The 20,740-nt window shown below is 43.5% G+C and overlaps 1 protein-coding gene across 4 annotated transcripts in view; it reads left to right on the top strand.

The window, feature by feature from the left end:
* Positions 1-20,740, top strand: part of ABCC9 (ATP binding cassette subfamily C member 9) — a 1,387,936-nt gene that overhangs the window by 1,205,141 nt on the left and 162,055 nt on the right. For all 4 annotated transcript variants that reach the window (XM_069628445.1, XM_069628446.1, XM_069628447.1 and 1 more), the window contains 2 exons: positions 1,784-1,914; positions 3,992-4,070. In XM_069628445.1, coding sequence (XP_069484546.1) covers positions 1,784-1,914; positions 3,992-4,070 — 210 coding nt within the window. The remainder of the gene's footprint in view (positions 1-1,783; positions 1,915-3,991; positions 4,071-20,740) is intronic.

Here is a 20,740-nt window from a genome sequence, read left to right as displayed (position 1 = left end):
TTCTTTGGCATGATTCTAGCTTATCTATCTTTCAATGAGTAAGTTGATATGCCGTAGATTGTTCTTCCCTTACTTCAGTTGATGGGCGGTCACTTAAGCAGGGACCTCATTTCACCAAAATGCCAGGGGTAGTGGAGGTGACATCACACGATCCTTGACCCCCGATGGCATCACAGGAATGTTCAGTGTTCAGTATATACATTTATAAATCCTGAATTATATCCCAAATGGCCCCCCATACTGAGTCAAAAATAAGTTACTCTGATTTACCTGTGTCTTAACCTTAGAGAGGACAATTAGATTAAAAAAGAAATTAATATGTGTAACTCTACCTTATTGTAAATTAGGGATAAGACTGAGTTACACATATACCCTCTTTTTAAATGGGGTGCAGTGGGAAACTGATATGTAAATGTGAATCATAATGCAGGGGACCACCAAAGTTAGCACTTACCAGCTGTTGTGTCCACGACATGACGTTTTAAAGATTTACAAAGCCTAGCGCACAACTGACAAGTGAAACCAAGGAACATTGCCTTTTCTCTTCGGTTTTATTCTCCGATTTGTAAAAAAAAAAGTAAATGCTGCTTGCACATTATGTTTTGCAGGCAGCATTTACTAACAGGTCCCTGCAGAATCCACCTGCTGATTGGTAGGTGCTAACGTTTGGTAGATTCCCTAGGAATCCATTTGTTTTACACTGGCATGAAAATCTCATGCAGTCGTAAACCTATGTGCTCTTCCAAGTCGGAGGAGGAAAGCCGAGTGAAGATGCAAACTTTGCGTTGTGCCGCTCCCCTGCCTTGGAAGGGCAAGGAAATTAGTTGGGCACAAAATGAGGGCACGAAAGCACTAAACCTGCATTTTCATTTTTCACTCTGCTCATTTGGCAATGATCCCCTTGGCAGCTTCTTTGTGAATCGGCTCCTAATAACGGTAGTGTGATTTCAAGATATGTTGATAATGTTTACTTGGTTTCTACATAACTGGTACCATTCTTCTTTGGATGGAGTTGTGCCGACACAGCCAGGATCCAGTGCGCTATGCTTTCCCTAAGCAGTGTGTAATTGGCCGCCATGCTGTATTCCTTTTCCATGTGTTTACGTTCAATATTTATGATAATAATTTAATTTTCCTTACCTATGACCAACCTCCTATAATGCATACATTTCGACATAATGGTGGTATTTGTTTGTAGAATACATTTGTGAATAATGTTATTGCTTTAGAGATAACCTGGCTCCGTCAACACAGATTTTCAGTTTTCATGGTTCTCATTTGGCTGCTGTACTTTCCACCGCATCCGCTGATAATCGCACTGTGAAAATGGCCGCCCAGTGGCGACATTTCCCTAAAAATGCACCTTGCAGACAATCAAGCACTCTCCCCAAATATTCAACGATTGGAGATAATAATATATAACTATATCCCTCCTAGAATATTTGGGGAAAGAATTTTAGGGGTCAGGGAAAGAAAAATCGCCTACCTGGTGACTTTTTACACTGACATTATTACATGGACCCTTTCCACTTGGTGGAAAAATCTGCTTTCAGAATGTCTGCAGAACAAATCGTAATTTCGACCGATTCCAACTCAATTATAAGTAAAACATTTAAACATTTAGCTATCCAGTTGAAGCAATCATTTTTCACTATTTTGACCTTTGGCCTCTCGCCACTGTAGATAGGAGCTTAATTGAAAATAGAAAAGCATCCTGTGGAAGAGAACAGACTTCCAAAATTCTAATTCTATCGACTGATTCTTTTTTATTCCTGATTTTCAGATCTATCACAGGTTCCGGAGGACTGGCCGCAGAATGGTGAAATCAAAATCCATGATTTGTGTGTGCGATATGAAAGTAACCTCAAGCCAGTCCTGAAGCATGTTAAGGCTTACATTAAACCAGGACAGAAGGTAAGGTGCACACTTCAAGTCTCCTGCCGACATAGGGCCTGATACGGTTGCTGGGCAAGCATGTTTCGAGTACATGATCAAGTCTTCTGGCCCATGTCGTTAAGTCCTGTCCTCTCAAGCCTCTGCCAAACCAGGTTTTCCGGAGAACCAATGGCTAAAGAAACAACTCCCCTTCAGATTCACATTACTGATATGTGTTTCATGTGGATATCCTCAAAACCTGCCTGGATTTGGCTCTCAAGGATCTGACTTGAAGACTCCTTCTCTAAGACAGGTGCGTTGTTAAGGCGGGGGCTGAGGTGGCTATGACCCTGAGTCTTTTGGTTGTAGCCCCAGATAGAAGCTCAGGGGTTACAACCAAAAAGGCTAGCTAGCCCCCAGTCCCGACAGGTCCAAAATTAGCATAGCCCTGGATCTTTTCCAGACCTAGCAACACCCCTGCTCTAAGACAATGCTTCTAGTGAAAGTAATTAAGTGCTACACAATATAATCAGCCTTTTTTACAACCTCTGCTTGCTGTCCTTTCTATAGGAGACCTTGCTTCTATTCCTGCCTTCCCAAGTTGATATCATTGCGTGATCCTACGCATTTTGCTTCACCTAAGTCTTCCTTGAGTCGCTATCTTATAAAATTGGAAGCACCTAGGAAATACTGAGTGCGATATGGGTAACAGGACGGTTACTTCCATAGATTAATTAATATGGCATGATTCAAATTGAGAAAGTAAGGGCACAGGGGAAGTGATTCGCCACACATCCCAATAATGACATCCTGCCTTCCAGGGGACATACACTGGGTGTAATTGATGCTGTTTGAGCATGCAGAATGTGTATAGGTCTTCTTTGAGGTGATATTGTGCAGTGCTAATACTGATACTATGTTTTCATGTAATTCCTAGTATAAGTCGAAGTGCATTGGGTTATTAAGGGATGACGAAAGGGTGACAGCATGCTTTAAAAGTAAACCGAGATAAGAGCGGGTTGCACCACAATAGGAAAGGGGAGCAGAACGGGATAAAGTGGTTTGGCAAAATAGTTATCTCCATCACACAGAAATCCTTTAACCACTAAGGTTTCTTACATGTAGTTCCCAAAGTAATTAACAATAAGGAAGATATTGAAAATGTAAATCCATGCGGGAGCGCAATAACTAGGCGCTAGCGAAGTGATAGCACAGCGGACACACTGGGACTTGCATCATATTTCAGACAGAAAAGGCTGATGCAGTAACTAGGTGTGCAAGATTTTGCATGTGCTATTACTTTGCAAGTGTATCTACACGGGCACAGATGCAATAGCGTGTGCACACTGTACATGTGCCAATAGTGCTTGCCCATGGGCAAATGTACCATTATACCGCCCCGACAAAGTGGCTGCCTTACGCAGGAAGTGGTGGAGAAAGCAGGAAGACATACATGTAGTTCATAAAACCATTAACATTTGGGAATCATACGTGTAAACCCAGTGATAGCACAACTGGTGCTTTGCTCCATATTACATACAAAAATGATTGCCGCAGTAAGTTGATGTGTGGAATATTGGCAGTGCAAGTGAATATGCACTTGTGCAAATGTGAGTGTGCACAGATCCCTGTGCATGTGCAAACAGGGTTTGCCCGTGTACAAATGTGCCATACTGCCTGATTTAGCGGGTTCCTTGTAATAATGTCCCCTCAAAAATGTCTCCTGACAAAAAAGTTGCAGTTTTTTGCGGAGACATTATTACATTGAACATGCGGGGGACACCCCCACATCCCCCCCTTTTTTTTTACAAGGGGAGCAGGGGACATCCGTGCAACTCACCCCCATACATAATGCCACCATATATAATGTCCCCAATGACTTTTCCCGGCGACATTATGAATGGGGACATTATGTATGGGGACATTATTACCTGATATCATTTAGCGGTTGAGTTACCCCCCACTCATTTCGGGATGCAGAAGAAATCACCACTCTTTGAGAGCGTCCTGTGCAAAGGCTGCCCGTTAACATATCTAACATTAACTGTATGGATTATTCAGCTGTGTCCAACAATTGCAGTTTAAAAAAAGCGTCCCTGCTGCTCTTTTCTTACAGGTGGGAATCTGTGGTCGCACTGGCAGCGGAAAGTCCTCACTGTCTCTGGCCTTCTTCAGAATGGTGGACATGTTTGAAGGTTCGCATCTGCAAATGATTCACTGAACATGCTTGCGCGCAGTGCCTGTCCCAGCCTTTGATGTACTGTCTGTGCTGCTGCTGCTACCTACCTACAGGACATTGCTTATGTTAATCCTGCTTGCTTTGACTCCTTGGTAAAATAATGGGGCGCCCTGTTGATGTGTGTGCTGTAAGGTGGGAAAGCAGAGGCGTAGCCAGGACTGTCTAGCAAGTGGGGCACTTGGCTAATGTAGTTGGGCCCGCCGCAGTGACATTAGCATCTGTAAATGCCCACAAAGCTGCTGAGTGGGCATTTACAGATTAGGGGTGGGCCTAGCCCACTCAGGCCCTGTCTACGCCTCTGTGGGAAAGCAGAACTATTGTAAAGAAAGAAGTGACTGCAGTGTTGGAAGGCAATATTAACATCACCATTCCTTTATCTTTGCATTTCGGAGAGGTAGTTTTGATTCCGGTTTAGCAGAATTAAAAACATGTACACAGCTTCCTGTAACCATGCCCCTTGGTGGATGCCAATAGTTAAAAGTCTGCTGCATTTCTTTTGTAGTTTTGGCCGAAAGCTGGCTCAGCCAGCTGTGTCAAAGTATTCCTATGTTTATGTCCTTTCGTATGTGTGTAAAGCCCCCTTGTACATTGTTTAATTTGTGCCTTTCTGGTGCACCCAAGCTTGGTGCATGTATTTTATCTTGCTTTATTTGGTTTGAACATGCATGGCAGTATGTTGGCACTGCCGTGTGGCCAAAACATTGCTACAAAGAAGAGAGAGAAGAGACAAAGTGTGTAGAAACAGACTATTTGATCTGCATGGCAATTGCTTTTTTTGGCATGAATTGGCTGCATCATAAATTGTTATTTTGTGTGATCTTATGCACACCATTCTTTTTTCTAGATCGTCTGCTTTGCCATAGCTTTTCTCCATCATGTTAGTCTTTTGTCATGATTCTTCTCCTTCCTCAAAACCTTTCATCCTAGACCTTCTCCTTTGTTACAACCTTTCTCCTTCATCACTATATTGGAATTGTAAGGGGTATTTATAACGTGCTTAATACCCAGAGATTTCTAAGCTGCGTCGTCTTGCTTCCAAGACGAGCGCGTTGTCCCTAAGCTATACTCCTGACACAAATGTGTTCTCTTCATCTGAGTTAATCTCCTTCATCACAGTACGTTCCTATTAGCAAACTCTTTCTCCTTTGTGACAGTCTTCCTCCTTCATTAAAGTCCTCTGTCCTCATCCTTCTATTTCACCTGAGTTATTTTCCTTGATTTTGGTGCTTCATTATGATCCTTCCCTTTCACCATAGTTCTTGTTCACAATCCTTCTCTACCATCATAGCCCTTCTCCTTTGTCATAGTACTTTACTTTATTATAGGTTTTCTACTTTGTCATGATGCTGCTCCTTCATCTTAATCCTCTGTACCTTAATCCTTGTACTTTGCCATAGTCTCTAGGCCTTCTGCTTCATCATTTTCCTTCAACATTGTCCTTCTTCACCAAAGTCTTTCTCCTTTAGCTCAGACTTTCTCATTCATCATAGGCCTAGTCTTCAACTTTATCATCACCCTTTTCTTCAGTCATTCATTACAGTCCTTCTCTTTTGCCATAGTACTTCATTGAGATCCTTCTCTTTAATCAAAATCCTTTTCCTTATTTACAGTCCCTCCTAGTCACAGCCCTTCTCCTTTGTCACAGTCATTTGTCTTCATTTTAGTTCTTCAGCTTTATCAAAATCCTTTGTCAGAGCGCTTCTCCTCCATCGCAGTCATTGCCCTTCATCAGAGAACTTTGTCACAGTCCTTCTCCTTCATCATAGTCCTTCTCCTTGATCGATCCTTCATCACAGTCCCACTTCATAATTCCTTTCTAGTAGACATTCTCCTTGTCACAGTCCTTCCGCTTTAACACAGTCCTTCATCACATTCCTTTTTCTTTGTCAAAGTCCTTCACCGCAGTCATTTTCTTTCATCACAGCTACTCTTCTTTGTCGCATTCATTCTTCTTTGTCACAATCATTATTTGTCAGTTCTTCTTCAACTTCTGTCCTTCTCCTTTACCGTAGCTTTTCCTTCTGCTTCACCACTGTCCTTCTGCTTCATTATGCCAATTTTCTTGTGTCATAGACCCGCTCCTTTGTCCTGGTGCTTATCCATCATAGTCCCTTATTTTTGTCACAGTCCTTCATCACAGTCCTTCTTCATTGTTACTGCAGTTCTCTATTGTCACAGTCCTTCATCACAGCCGTTCTCACTTGTCTCAATCATCCTTCATCATCACAGTTGTTCTCCCTCACGTTTCTCTCCTTTGTGACAACCATTCTCCTTCATAGTCCTTCTGCATAGTCCCCTTCAGCTCAGTATTTCTCCTTCGTCACATTCCTTCTGCACAGTACTCCTCCTTCATTGATGTCCTTCATAATAGTGCTTCTTCATTGTCCCAGTCATTCATAACAGGCCTCATTCAGTACAGTTCTTCTTTACTGTCCTTCAATGTGTTCCTTATCAATTAAATCCCCTCTCCTTCATCACAGTACTTCCCTTTTGTCAAAGCCCTTTGTCATAACCCTCCTTTTTCATCACAGCCCTTTTCCTTCATCATCACCCTTTATTACAGTCTTTTGTCACAGTCCTCCCTCATCAGCCCTCCTTCACCAAATCTCTTCACCTTCATCATTGTCCTCTACGTCTGTTTTTCATCACAATGTTTCTCCTTTGTCATACCATGTCATAACAGTCCATCTCTTACATCCCAGTCCCTTTCCTTATTTACAGACCTTCATCACAGTCCTCCCTAGTCATAGCCTGTCTTCTTTGTCACAGTCCTTTGTCTTCATTTTAGTTCTTCAACTTTATCACAGTCTTTTGCCAAAGCCCTTCTCCTTCATCAAAGTCCTTCCCCTTCATTCAGAGAACTTTGCCACAGCCATTCTCCTTCACTGTGCTCCTTTTCATTCACCCGTACATCAGAATCCTTCTCCTTCAGCGCAGTCCTTCTTCTTCATCATAGTCCCTTGTTACAGGGATTGCCCTTTGTGACAACCGTTAACCTGTCCTTCACCATTGTCGGGGGGAAATTCTCCCGGGGTCGGCTGGGCCGTCCGCGGACCTCCGGGCAGGGAGGCCCCAACTCCTCCCGTATATCCCAAAAAGAAATAGAGTATGAGACACACGCAAGAAGCAAGGTGGTTCTGCTGTTTATTAAACAAAATGGCAGGGATGGGTCAAGGATCGTACGCGTCCGTCCTGACACTCTCTCTTCATCGTTGCGCTCGCAGGCCCTTTTTACCTTAGTATGACGCGCTACTTGCGTCACCTGGGAAAGTTAGCAAAAAAACCTATCGCCACTCTGGATTGGTTCCCCGAGTGGTAGGGTTAGTATAGCATACGTATAGAGAACGTTGTTAGTGGTTAAGGGTCAGTCAGGTGGTATACTTGGGTTGTCCCTTCAATTTGATACATAAAAATTGTTACATGAAGACCCCTGAGGATTGGTCAATGTTAATGGCGTCAGTGATAAAAGCCCCATGTTCTGATTGGTCCACCCGCGAGCCCACCAGTCTGGGACCATCGCTGTTCCCAGCTCGCGGTGCACCTGTCATTTGCAACAGTGTTTCACTATGGGTATGTGCAGACAATGTGAGGATTTATTCATATGCTGGAAGGCCGACTACTCCCACCGCCGCAGATGTCCATTGAGTCGCTTAATTGTATCTGCCTGTGTCTTGAGACGGGGGATCCAGGCGCCTCCTTCCTCCTGGGCTTGGCACCCTATCAGGTTCGGCTTGGTCACGTGAGGTGGGACCATGGTTGAGGCAGAATTCTGCACAATTAATATTGCATTTCTCACTGTGTGCCTGGCTTAATTTGCAGGTGTGACCTTGGCGTCGGCTTGCGGTATGCGAGTTTGCAACGTTGTGCCCTTGACTGTCTGCTTTCGCCGGGCTCATTCTGCAGGGTCAGCAACCGAACTCTTGCTCATTCAATGTTCCTGGAAGCTTTTGCTTGCGGCCTACTTGGGTCTGGTGCATAAGTGGAGCCATTTGATACACAGGCTCTTTAGGTTATGGTATCATATTGCTTCATCCCCAGTATCGTGTCTTCGTTATATTTCTCGTTATGGAGCGTGAGCAAGCTTTTTAGATGAGTTCATTATGCGTCTTGCGTTTCTGCATTTTGAAAAGCCTATGTGAAAAATAATAAAGATGCACGTCCATGGGTGTGTCCGTCGCCTACGTCATAGCACTGAGTATGTTCTTCGTGTGGATTGGTGTGGGAGTGTCCAGTGTGCATGTTTGCACGGGTGTGCTGACCGTTGGCTAGGTCGTCATGGCATCTCTAACGATGTGTTGATTTAGTGCTGGATGGTTCAGTCGAGTCCATCCATGCCGCAGGTGTCGGCATGTGCAGGGCAGGCTGGTGGGCAGGCGGGTGGGCACGCGAGTGGGCACATCCGTATGTTCCTGTACCAGGGTATTTGGTCGTCTGGTAGATGGACAAACTCCTCTCGTGGCGGGTGTCTGGGCCCTGATCCTCTAGGCCAGGGGTGAGAGGGGTTTGGTGGGAGCCTTTTGTTCACTTTTCCCACTTCACCATGCTGAACTCCAATTGCGGCTAGACCCAGGTGTCATTGAACCTTACACTAGGCCCATACCTTGGATATCCCCAAGTGTGACTGTGACAAAGAGGAATGGCAGTGAAAAATACATATCTGTGTAGATGGGCAAATGCCCTACATGACTATTCAACTGTAACAACACCTGATCCCATAAATCAATCACATAATTCACTGTCCCAACAGCGCTACTGTATTTTCCAAGCTGGACCCCATAAAAGGCTACCACCAGCTGAAGCTGGACTGTGCCTCCTGGTACATCACCACCTGTGCTACTCACAGAGGTCAATTCCAATATAAGCATCAAGGTATTGGCATGTCCACAGCTACTGAAGTCTCCCGGAAAGACATCAGAATGTACCTACAACACATCTTGGGTTGCCTCTATTACAGCAAGGATATCCTGTTTATGCAGTTCAGTCATCATGATTACATCCCGACAATGCCCTCAGGCGAGTCTGCATTGCCATAGAAGGTGCTCATCACATGCTGAAAACGTCAAAGTGTGAATTTAACAAGTCAACACTCAAATGTTATGGACACATTGGGCCTGATTCATGGAACATTTTCCTATGGGATTGCGCCATTATTAAACACTTCCATGATACAGGCCCCTTGCATCCTAAAATGGCATGAGGCCAAATCCGCCTAAATCAGACACCCCCATGTTAATGCCAGCACCTACAAGCTTCACCCCACAGGGTTCTTTTCTTGGGAAGGACAGTTATTGTGTTCAGTATATGCTCAGTCAGCAGCCCACTACCACATCACATCCAAACATTATAGATCTATGTGTTATGTGTGGATCCCAGACTGCCAAACAGTGTCTCAAGACATTCAATTCAGGATTGTTAGTGTGGACTACATTGCCTCCATTCAGAAATGTGCACCAAACTAGTAGATGATGCCAGTAGCATTGGTCTGGATTTGATTTTATCACAACATTAGCAAGGAGCGTACACACCTCAGAGAATCATCTGTGGTGACGGTCACAGCCTCATAGACACTCGAGAAGCCTACTCCCAGACTGAGGGGAAGAGACTGGCCACTGTGTGGCCATGTGAGCACCATCATCTCGTCTTGTATAACACGTAGAAATGGTACAAATGTCAACAACTGATGATCAAGCTCTTTTGGCAATTTATGGGAACCCCAGAGTCAAGGTGCCCCTTCCATCAAAAAATGGGTTGTGCTCCTCCAAGACTGTTGTTTCAAAATAGCACTTAAGGCTTAATAAAGACCAGCATCAACACTACAGCTGACTTATTTTTCTGGCAGACAATACCTACTTCTGCCTCAGAGACCTTAATTCAACCATAAAATACAATGCACTAATAAAAACGCGAATAATCCATCCATGTACAAGAAGACACAGAATATGCAGACTTTACTATGAAAGAGGACATCTGGGTCTTGAAGACAAGGAAAGATAGGCAATATTTTCAGCTTCAATTGTTAAATTCAATGATGATGTATTCAAAGATGTAAGGGGTGGGGTCTTAAATGTTATTAGGGCTTTTAAAGGCAGATAAGGGGAACAGAATCACTAGAAATGCCTTTTAGTCTTTTTCTTGAGGCTCAATAGCATAGAGAAATGCTTCTACTACTTAGCAATTGGTGAAGTCAGTGTCAAGACGGTCAAGTCAGTTGTTGCAAATGGATCAAGTGCATTTAGACAGCCATTTGGGCTCAACAATGTCCAACGATGCGATGTGATCCTGCAGAAGTGATCAGCTTAAATCGGGTGAAGAGCAGGCCAGCGATTGACAAGGCGGCATCTCGAAGTGGTTGAGTTAGTTGAACGAGATCCGATGGTGTACTGCAGTTCTGAAATGGTGATGAGTTCAAAAACACCCGAAGTGCAGGCAGGTGATGGTTAAGTCAGCTGCTTGATAGTTGAATTGGATCAAAAAACCTTTAAGTATCAAATGTAGATCTAGGTGGGCGCAAACAGCTTGAAATTGTCTTGGAAGTGGTTGAATTGGCTCAAAAGCAGTTTGAGGCGAGAAACAAAGCTAAGAGCTGTTTCTTGTCTTGCCCCAGGGTTGGTGGGGGACCTGCCTAGGGTCTCCAAGGATAAAGGGAATTCTCGTTCTGCATTCTTATTTTATTAGGATGGTTGTGGGGAAGGCATTGCTCCTTTCTTTGAAGTCGATGTCGTCCACTCTCTGGCAGAGACTATAGGCAGACTGGAACCCGATAAAGTTTCAGGTGAAATTATCTGTCTTCTGAAGTCCAAGGATGACTTCACTAAAGTGCAAAGGTTTCATCCCTTACATTTTCAATTTCCCCAACGGATTGGTCAATTTCAAGCCTCTGTGAGGGTCAAATCCTGGCTCCTGTGGCAAGAGTCTTTGCCTGATAATGTCAGTCTCACAGTGCTTATTCTGTAAGTTGTGGGGAAGGAGTTCAGCTAATGTGAGTGGCTTAAGAAATCTCAAGGTGATGGAACCCCTCTTTTGGCTTCAACTTCTCTCCAGGCTACTGTAACTCCTCCATCTCTGCTGCATGCCCTGCATCAAAGAATATATGGTAATGTCCAGCCTGACACCCCTCGCCTTTAAAGCACTGGTTCTCAAGACCCTCTCTCAGGGGGGGGGGGGCTTACTGTTTACTGAGGAAATTGACAAGCCATTCCAAATAGAACAAATTTAAGTTTCTAGTACAGAGCCCAAATGCTTTGTTTTTGGTGAAACCCAGTCTCAGGCAGCTGATAAAAATAAGGCCATGTTAATGATTTCATCACTGGAAACCTAGCATACAATAAAATGACACCAAAGGATTTTGGCCTTTATAATTGTATATTCCCACAGCCACCATAACAAACGAGTTATAGTTTACATGTATTTATTAATCTGCCACCAGGATATGGGGGTACACAGTTATATGCTATTTGAATTATGGTTACCCCTGGGTAAAGGCAGCCCTTAACTGCAGGAACTTTGGATTCCATCAGGCTGTTTGCAGGAATGTATTTATTCATGTATTGTTCGCTTGGTAGGTGCTTATACAGTAAGTAAATTCTGTGTCAGAGTGTCCAGAAGGCAACAGGGAGGGAACTTGGGATTGAAACATTAAAATACAGTGGAGGGAGAAAAGGACAAACCTACTATGCCTTGTGAGTATTAAGAATGTGGAAGTGCAGCAAGGAAGAGGGGAGTGGGGGTAGGTGCTGGGGTGTTTGTGCTCGTGGGTGAGCAATAGATGAAATGCAGGCCTGGTAAGTGCTAAATGGCCTGGAGTCACTTTGGGTGGAAAAAGTGTGAGCCTCCAGGACGGACACTGGAAGGTGCTGAGGCAAGTGGAAATGTACATATTACTCTGTTACTTTGTTTTCCATGATTCAAAACTACAGGGAGGCTGCTTGACGGTGTCAGTAGACGGTCCGGTCAGAGATACTTGTATACTTTTCAACACAGAGCATTATGAAAGTGAGGTCTGATTAGCAAAGCTCACTTCCAGAGGCAGACTTACTTAAGTTATTTCGTGTTACAAATATAAAAAAAAAAGCTCAGGCTAGTCTGTCCTCACTGATGGCATTCCATCACAGTTATTGAGTTTGAAGTCCTCAATAGAAATTGAAGGCTAATGTATTCTTTAGAAATATAGAAATCTGCATTAAAACTATTTTTGTTCAGGAATAACAATTTCAACTCATATTTACCACTCAAGTGGTTCTGTTTTCAGGTCGGAATGCTTAATTAGCAAAGGGTATCATTTCCTCAGCAATCAGGTTATAATGGTGCCTCGTATAGAGGACTTATACTTGATGTCATATCTATTCACTTAGCTGTGCCCCAACATTTCTGGCTAAAATACTCGTCCATCTGTCTCTCCTAAGTACTGCATTGTAAATCAGTCAGCAAATGGTTATACTCAGTTTTCTTAACCCATGTTTCTTTACGTTGTCTTAATTTCTGCAAATGGTAATTTTCATGTAGTCTTAGGGCCTCATTTAGTGTTTGGCCACATTTCCTCTGGGATTGCCACGAAGCAATGGGGTGAGAAGCTGGTCTCCACGATGCAGGCCCTTCTGCGTACTCTTCAGCTATCCCCCATTCTGGAACGTCACATGGACTGCATATAATTACACCATTAGGGAATGGTTTTGCGCAGAGGAAATTACCTCTGCACAAACCCAGGCAAATTTGCAAAGTTTCATTATTGAATCTCTGAATGTGGTGGTGTAATAAAGGTGGGGTCATTCTACTGCCGCCCCTTTTTTACACTATGATAAAACTTTAAATGAGACCCCAAAAGAAGTATTTAAAAACACTCGAGGTTTCTTGCACAGTAATTCAGCACTTAGCGGTGTCTATAGTCACTCTAGCCACTCAATAACGAGACTGATTTGTGGTTCGCGCCCCACGCAGAATATAGCTCATCTATATTCATTGCCCTTAAGTTGTGAAGCGGGGAGGTCCTTCTGGGAACATCTGTACACCCGTACACCTCCTTTTGGGACAGTTATCTATGGGAGTTCAGAAAGCAGGGGCATATCTCTCTCACCCTCTCAGAATGTCTCTTTTTTTAGTGTTTGCTTTTGCTGGTTTCTCGTTATTGCCATACAAGGAAAGCTGGCGTTCGTTTCGCCAGGTTGTGCTTTTCCTGACCCTCAGTTTGCAAGATCAGGTCTGCAGGGCAAGTGTTCTGTGATTTAGCTCTTGCGTTTGGTCGTCTAATTGCTTGTGGAAGAACAGGGCATCTAGGTGTTTACCCCCCCCCCTCCACCCACCTCCAGATGCTCATGGAAACTGGCAAACACATTGAACATTTCCACTCGCGCCATATCGGAAAAAAACATGATTCATTTCCAGCAAGATTCTGAGATAGTTGTACGGGGTCAGCTCACCCTGGGCAACAGAAATTAGCTCACAAGTGTCAAATCAGCCTCTTTAATGTAAAATACAGATGGCTGACTACCATGTGATTGCTACCATGTTCACCAGACTATCGCATGTTTTTCCTTAGCACACCTGTTTATTGCCTTGAAGTGAGCGGCAGGACTCGGTGCTGCCTTACACTCCAGGGAGAGTGATGGACACAGACCATGGCGACCCGAGGATTCAGGATTAAGCGTGGGGGAAGATCCCACTACACAGGAAACGCGATTAAGACCAACATCCGTTCAACCAGGTTAACAATAGCCCGCAACTTGTGGCTGTCCAGATGTTCTGGGCAACAGCTCACATGATCTCTCACCATTAACTATGCTGGCTATGGCTGATGGGATTTGTAGTCCAAAACACTGGGAGAGCCAAAGGTTGCAGACCCCAGAAGCAGGGGAATGCACGGTTGGGCTATGACTTTGCCAAATGCTGGTGATTTGCATAGCTTTTCTAAGACACCATTACTAACATGAGGCCCGCTCAGATTTAGTTCGAACTGACTGTGTCTGGTTGTTCGTTTCATAGACCTACATGCGGATGTCCTCTCCCATGCAAAGGCAGTCTGCGTTTCAAGACTCAAGATAACAGCAGCAGATGCGACCTGTGGTGTTTTAAGGTGTGTGTCGGCCAGAATATATAATATATATATATATATATATATATATATATATATATATATATATATATAATTGGTTATTCATAATTTGATTAACGTCCAGAGGTTTCTAAGCGTGGAGCCGGGGATCGAACCTGTATTGCTCTGCGCTAGCAGGATGCCCCTGAGCTATCCTCCTGATTGAGATGGATGAGAATGAGATGAATGGGCTTCCTGCCCAGGTCTCAATTGTATTTTAATTCTTGGGTATTCCTGTGATTTATAGCTCTCTTGTCAAGTAAGAGTTGTCCAGTAGGCAGCAATTCATGGAAAATGGGCCAGGCTCACCGTCATTGACCCTTTCTTGTGTACACATTCCAACTCTTTATGCACAGTGCTACTGTTGGGGCTGTTACATTTCAATGGCCCACATGCATTTTAAAGGCAAGGCCGGAAAACAGGTCGCACCAGCTATTTGATTTATTGTGAATGATAAGTCAACAGTGTATTTCTAGAAATTTACAAAGATACCTGCTAATTTGAAAGCATAGAACAACGTACTTCACATTTTAGTTACACCTATCCATACTAAAATGTTGGCTGCCAGTTTGTAATACTGAGATAAGTATGCACTGTTTATTAATAACACACCCAGTTATTGCAGAGTCCGTGAGAATGGGGTAGCCAAGCCTGCCTCCTTTCTAGCATTCTGTCACTTACAGCTCTGTAATGACAGTCAACTGGATAACCCTCTCACACCAGACCGAACAGCGTGAGATAATATATAGCTCTGCTTCACAACTACCATAGAGACAAGCAGGCAGTGGTGGGAAAAACACTGAGTAGTGGTCAGTGTTTTATTTTTAGCCAATGCCGATTTGCACGTGACCTGCGGTACCCACCTTTGGGAAAAGCAAAACTACATGTCCCAGAATGCAAACAGCTATTGAATATATAGTCATGTTTGGATGGGAGGTTCAGGCATGTTATGGACCAGTTGTGTGCTGGAATGTAGTCCCCTCTCTTTAGTTCTATCTCTAGCTAACCAGTGTCAAGTGAGGGCACACTATTCATGGCCCCACATCAAGGCTGCTACTTGGGGATCTGCATTTCATTGGGAAAATTAAAGATTACTATTGTGTAAAGGAGCAGGGTATCCATAATACTGTTGTACGATATGTTTAACAAGTGCAATAACAAGGATACAATGGCAAATGTAATAAAATGTATTTTTCTGTGAAAGGCTCGCAGGAATGTGGAAAAGTCAGTGGCAAGACAGTGTACCCTCCTCAGTCTCTTATCCAGCTTTTAATATGTCTTGTTCTTATAGAATTAATTTGGTTTCGGGCAATAACGGCAACATTTCTTAAACATTGCAAAAGGCCATTCTGTTGTTGGTGTGAACTTTACACAATGGTTAAAGAATCACTCTCACCTTTTCTTCCTTTGTCTTTCTTTTGTGATGTTGACTTGGTGGGTTAATGTGTCAGGTGCAGTGAGCTATTCCAAGGATGTATTGGCTCTCAAAGCTTAAAAAAAAAGCTTGTAGTAATGTTTTTATAGCTGCCTTTAATACTAAGAAGATTTTCAGATATGAAATGATCAGTGTCATCTTTTGATCTGGCAAGATCAGCAAGTGGACTAATGCGCATTTGGAAACCTGAACAGCTTGACAGTCACTGGATCCAATTTTGATAGAACCCACTCAGTTTTTCGTCGATTCTTCAAACCCCTTGTTATTGTACTACAGTTTTCAAATCTATAACAGAGAGTTGCCAAGATGGAAAAGCTTCTAGAAATAGGGGTGTTGCATTAAACAAAAGTGACAACCCTACTTCGCAAAGTCCGGCTTTTGCCATTTGCCCTGCAGGAGGAGCACAGTGAGGTTGCACGAGGGACATAGGAGCCCTTTCTGTAAAACTGCACGGACGAATGCAAATCAAAAGGGGCTTTCCCCCATTTGCCTGGATGCGGCAAACGATGGGGGAATACCTGTTAACCATGCACATGCCTTGATTATGAAACGCAAACCTATGGGTAACCAAGCCAATGGAGGGGCTCTGTGCTATGCAAGTATGCAAACAGTGATCACCCCCTACAAGAGATTTGGGAAAGAGTTGTAGCAGGGACTTTTCAGCCCCATTTCCTCGCTGGGAGGTGCAGTTGCAGAGTATGGCGAACGAACACCAGAGCTTGGTTAATCCAAGCCATGGGCTCCAGCGGCTTTAAAGTGGTATCAGTGTATTTCAACAGATTCACAGAACACCAGCCATCCGTCACACATGGATGCTGGGTGTAATCAAAGCAGCACTTTAGCCACCAATCATTAGACCGCTTAGGGACCAATTCACAGGGCGTTTTCCAATGGGGTGTTGCCATTATAAAACGCTTCTGTGAATTAGGCCCTTATATTCCAATGTGACACACCCTTTGAAATCTATAGATAGCAGTCCTGATAGTTATTTGGCCTAATTGCGCTCTCAACATGCAGGTCTTAGCATGTAGCACACATCATTTGAACATGTATGTTGTTTTACTGCAGTTACATATTGAGCTTGATTCATGGAATATTTGCCTGGTTCAAATTGCATTTGAATGGCTGAAAAGTCTGGGCAAAGTCAGCGCAGTAATTTTTGCAGTACAAAATGACTTTGCCGGGACTTTGCACGGTAAAAATATACTTTGTACGGTTCCATGAATCAGGCTTTGTGTCGGCAGTGCAAAGTCACTTTTCAGCAGTGCAAAATCACTTTGAACCGGGCAAATATTCCATGAATCGGGTCCATTGTGCCTTTTGTCTGCAGAGTGCAAGGACAATCCAACATGTGCAGATTTGTATTAATCTGTGCACGGCTAAAGGCTCCTCTGAATATTTCTTAGCATTGTAAATACATATAACAGACACTTTGCATTGGTGCAAGTGTAATTAGCACTAGGGTGAACATTTTCCTAGTGCACAAAATACCCTTTTAATATAGGTTTGCGCCAGGGCACAGGAAAATGGCAAACATTGCTGTGGTGAAAAAATCCATTAAAAGAATATATTTTTGCACAAGGGACATATTTACCATACTGGTAATTGCACTTGCACAGGTGTAAGGTTTCTGTAATGCCACCCTGGTGTCCTTTTGCTGAGCAATGACGTATATCGGAAACAATACACAAGACAGAAGCAATCCCTTTGGGGGGGGGAAGTAAAATGCAAATATATGCAAATGAATGTCGGAAAGAATGTGAATGGGTGCATTTGTAAGTTAATCTAAATGTAAGTGGAAGAAAAAAAGAAAAAGACTTTCAGAAAGAGTAGGCCTCTATACGGTATTAGGTAATATTGTCCCCATAAATAATGTCGCCACACATATAGTCGCCGGGAAACGGCATAGGCGACATTATTTATGGAGACAATGTATGGGGTAAATGGGAGCGGAGGGGTGGTGGTGACCCCCGCAGGTTCCATATGATAATGCTGCCGTTAAAAAACAGCACCATTCTTGCATAGCGACATTTTTGCGGGGACATTATCACATAGAAGGATAGCTCACGGGCAACATGCTTGTCTTGGAAGCAAGACGACACGGGGCACCACAGGTTTGATCCCCAGGTCTGCGCTTAGAAACCTCTGGGTATTAAGCGCGTTATAAATATCATATCATGGAACCCTCTATACTTAGCACTAGGTCTTATGGGGAATACAGAAAGACTATTTCAAATTAGATGCGTGCAGTCAAGATGGAGGGATGTAACCTAGTCAGGGTTGCGAGGAGTTCGTAATTGTGATGGGATAGTTGGAGAGTAATAGTTTTGGTGATTGTGTCTTCACGGCATGGGGTGTAGTGCTTATGTAGCAGCGATGGGATGAAGAGAAAGGAGAGCTTGCATGTGTGGTCACGTGTGTGGCACATCTTGCCAGATGGTGTTGTGGAAAGGGAATGATGTAATGAATTGTTAAACGTCTGCTGCTCATTTGCATATGAAATGTATATGTTGTTTTCACGCTGGCCTCCCAGGGAACAGCCACTCTCAGATGGCATCTTAAAGGGGCGGTGTTGACTTCTGGGGACCTCACTCTGCCTCCTGGGGGAGACCCCTATCCAGAGCTTCAACCCCATGGCTCTGTCAACTGAATTCTGCTTCAAGCATCTTGTACACATGACCTGCTAAAATGCCTTAATATGTGTCAGTTATGCAGGAGACTCAGATACAACATCACAATATCAAAAGTAACACATCATGTGACCATTGTTACTCTTAAAGTACCAGCCCACATGCCACTGTAGCTGAGTATATGATCAGCAAGGCCCTGCTCATCCCTCGAGATACTCAGTAGATTAATGTCAGTGCTCTAAGTGTGAAATAAAACATCAGTATCAGCTTAGAAATTACTTTGATAAAGAAGCTCTTTTTGATTATCATCCCGCTAATCAATATTTTATTGAACGTTCCTGCTTTGCCATCTGTACAACTTCTTTAATCTCACCAGTTAGCAAGCTCACCATTTTTAATACTTTGCTCATAATAGATTTAATCCGATGAATGCCCTCACAAAGTATTATTCATTAATCGTAAGGGTGTCTTCAGCACCTCAATGGACAGGGACGTCATTTCACCAAAATGCCAGGGGGTAGCGGAAGTGACATTAGACGACCCTTGACCTCTGATGACATCACAGGAAGTGATGTCATTCGACCCCACTCTGAAGTGATCTCGCAGGAAGCTATGTAACCCGACCTTTCACCCCTTGACATAACAGGAAGTGGCGTCACATAGCATTGTTCCGAAGTACACTACGAAAAAGATCGTACGATATCACTATAATGTGATATAGATTTCATGCATGAATGGATCACCATATGTTTTGCTGATCCCAATCAGTGTGTCTAGGCCCATATTACCAAATTACTGTGAATGCAAGCAGACGTCCAGATGGCAAAATGATAAAGATGTGCTATTATATAGCACTTTACGCTTGAGCAGTTTATATAGAAAAAGAATACATACACTATCACCCTACCCGTGTTGGTACTCATTTATCAGTCTCAGAAGGATGAAAGGCTTGTGCAGTAATTATTAGTACTAACCCACCCATGTGTATAATTACTGCATAACTTTGTACAAACTTATTGGTTTTCTTGTGCCAAGGATGGAATATTTTACCTTTCGACTCTTGTAAAGGTTTTTAATTGTGTAAATCTAATAAATCGCATTCTTTAATGTTTGAAAAAGACATCTTGTTCTTTTGGTGTTTATGTTGTGAGCTAACTGATATGTGCTAAGTTAGCCCCACTGTGATCTTTTTCCTACTGAAAGCGTCAATGACTAGGGTAGCTGTTGACTCCGATTATTTTCCTAATTGTTGCCTTACCCTCTGGAGTCAAGCCCCCTTAGAAAAAAAGAGGGTTCCCTGCCTTATTTTATACACATTACAAAAAAAATGTACAAAAAAAGATATATTTATTTTTAGTTGTAGCAAGGGAGACCTCAGGCGTAGCAAGGGAGACCTCAGGGGTTGCAGTTGCGACCTCTGGCGACCCCTAAATGACGTCCCTGTCAATGGAGTATTTCTTATTTGTACCAGGTGAGGGTCAATCAGAAGGTACTATGCAATCTCATTGGCCCTCGCTGGGAGTTACCCAACTTGGAATCCCTCTCCCCACAATGTTTCTTCCTTCCCCAGCTGGGGGCAGGTGCGTGGCATCCACTCATCCAATGAGGAGGCTCAGAACGGGGGAATGCTGCTCCAAGCCACCACGCGGCTGGAGGCTGCCATCTTCTCCCTCCGGTGATCAAGGGAAGTGTTCATCCCCTCCCCCTGCCCTAATCCAAACAATTCCCACCCTACCCTCCCAATCCCACTTACCTTCTTTTCTGTCCATTTCGGGAGCGGATGCGCTGGGAACACTTCTGTTCCTGGCGCTTCCGCTCCCAATCCGCGACAAGCCTTCATGAAAGGAAGAAGTGACTACAGGTAGTCTCTTCTCTCCTTTCCACGGTGGACATTTTTTTGATTTACATTTTTCCCTATTTTCTAAATGGCTGCCATAGCCTTTGTTAAGGCACTCCCTTCACTCAGGCCTGTAACTATGGGCCCTGGGCATTACCCGAAGTGGTAATGCCTCCCCTGCTCGGGGCCTATTGCTTAAATGAATTTGTGCACCATGAAATGTTATCTGTTTTAGGACTTATGTGTATGTTCTAATATCCATAGGCAGGCATTAACGCCCCAACGGTGAGTGATAATCTGGTTTAGGGTTGCTTTGGATTACCTTTAACTGGAGTGGTAGCATTGTTTGCTCAGGTGCACTCTGATTCACCTGCCATACTGCTGGATGCATTAACATAGATTCTTCCCGTATGACTGAGTCACTATTTATTGTTGTTGTTTTGTACAATGTTGGATACAGAAGAAACCGCTTCAAAGCCGTACATGTGCTTCATTGACCATTAGATGGCATCTACCTTATAATATTTCACAAAATATGGGTTTTTGAGAATCTGACATTGCCTTATATTTCGTAGACCCTTATAGCAGGAGCCAGGTCCTGCCAGTAACTCTGTCATTTAAATTGAACAAAAAGACATCA

Source organism: Ambystoma mexicanum, chromosome 12 (assembly GCF_040938575.1).
Source record: "Ambystoma mexicanum isolate Mex_15411 chromosome 12, UKY_AmexF1_1, whole genome shotgun sequence".
NCBI lineage: Eukaryota > Metazoa > Chordata > Amphibia > Caudata > Ambystomatidae > Ambystoma > Ambystoma mexicanum.
This window is presented reverse-complemented; position numbering and strand designations above follow the sequence as displayed.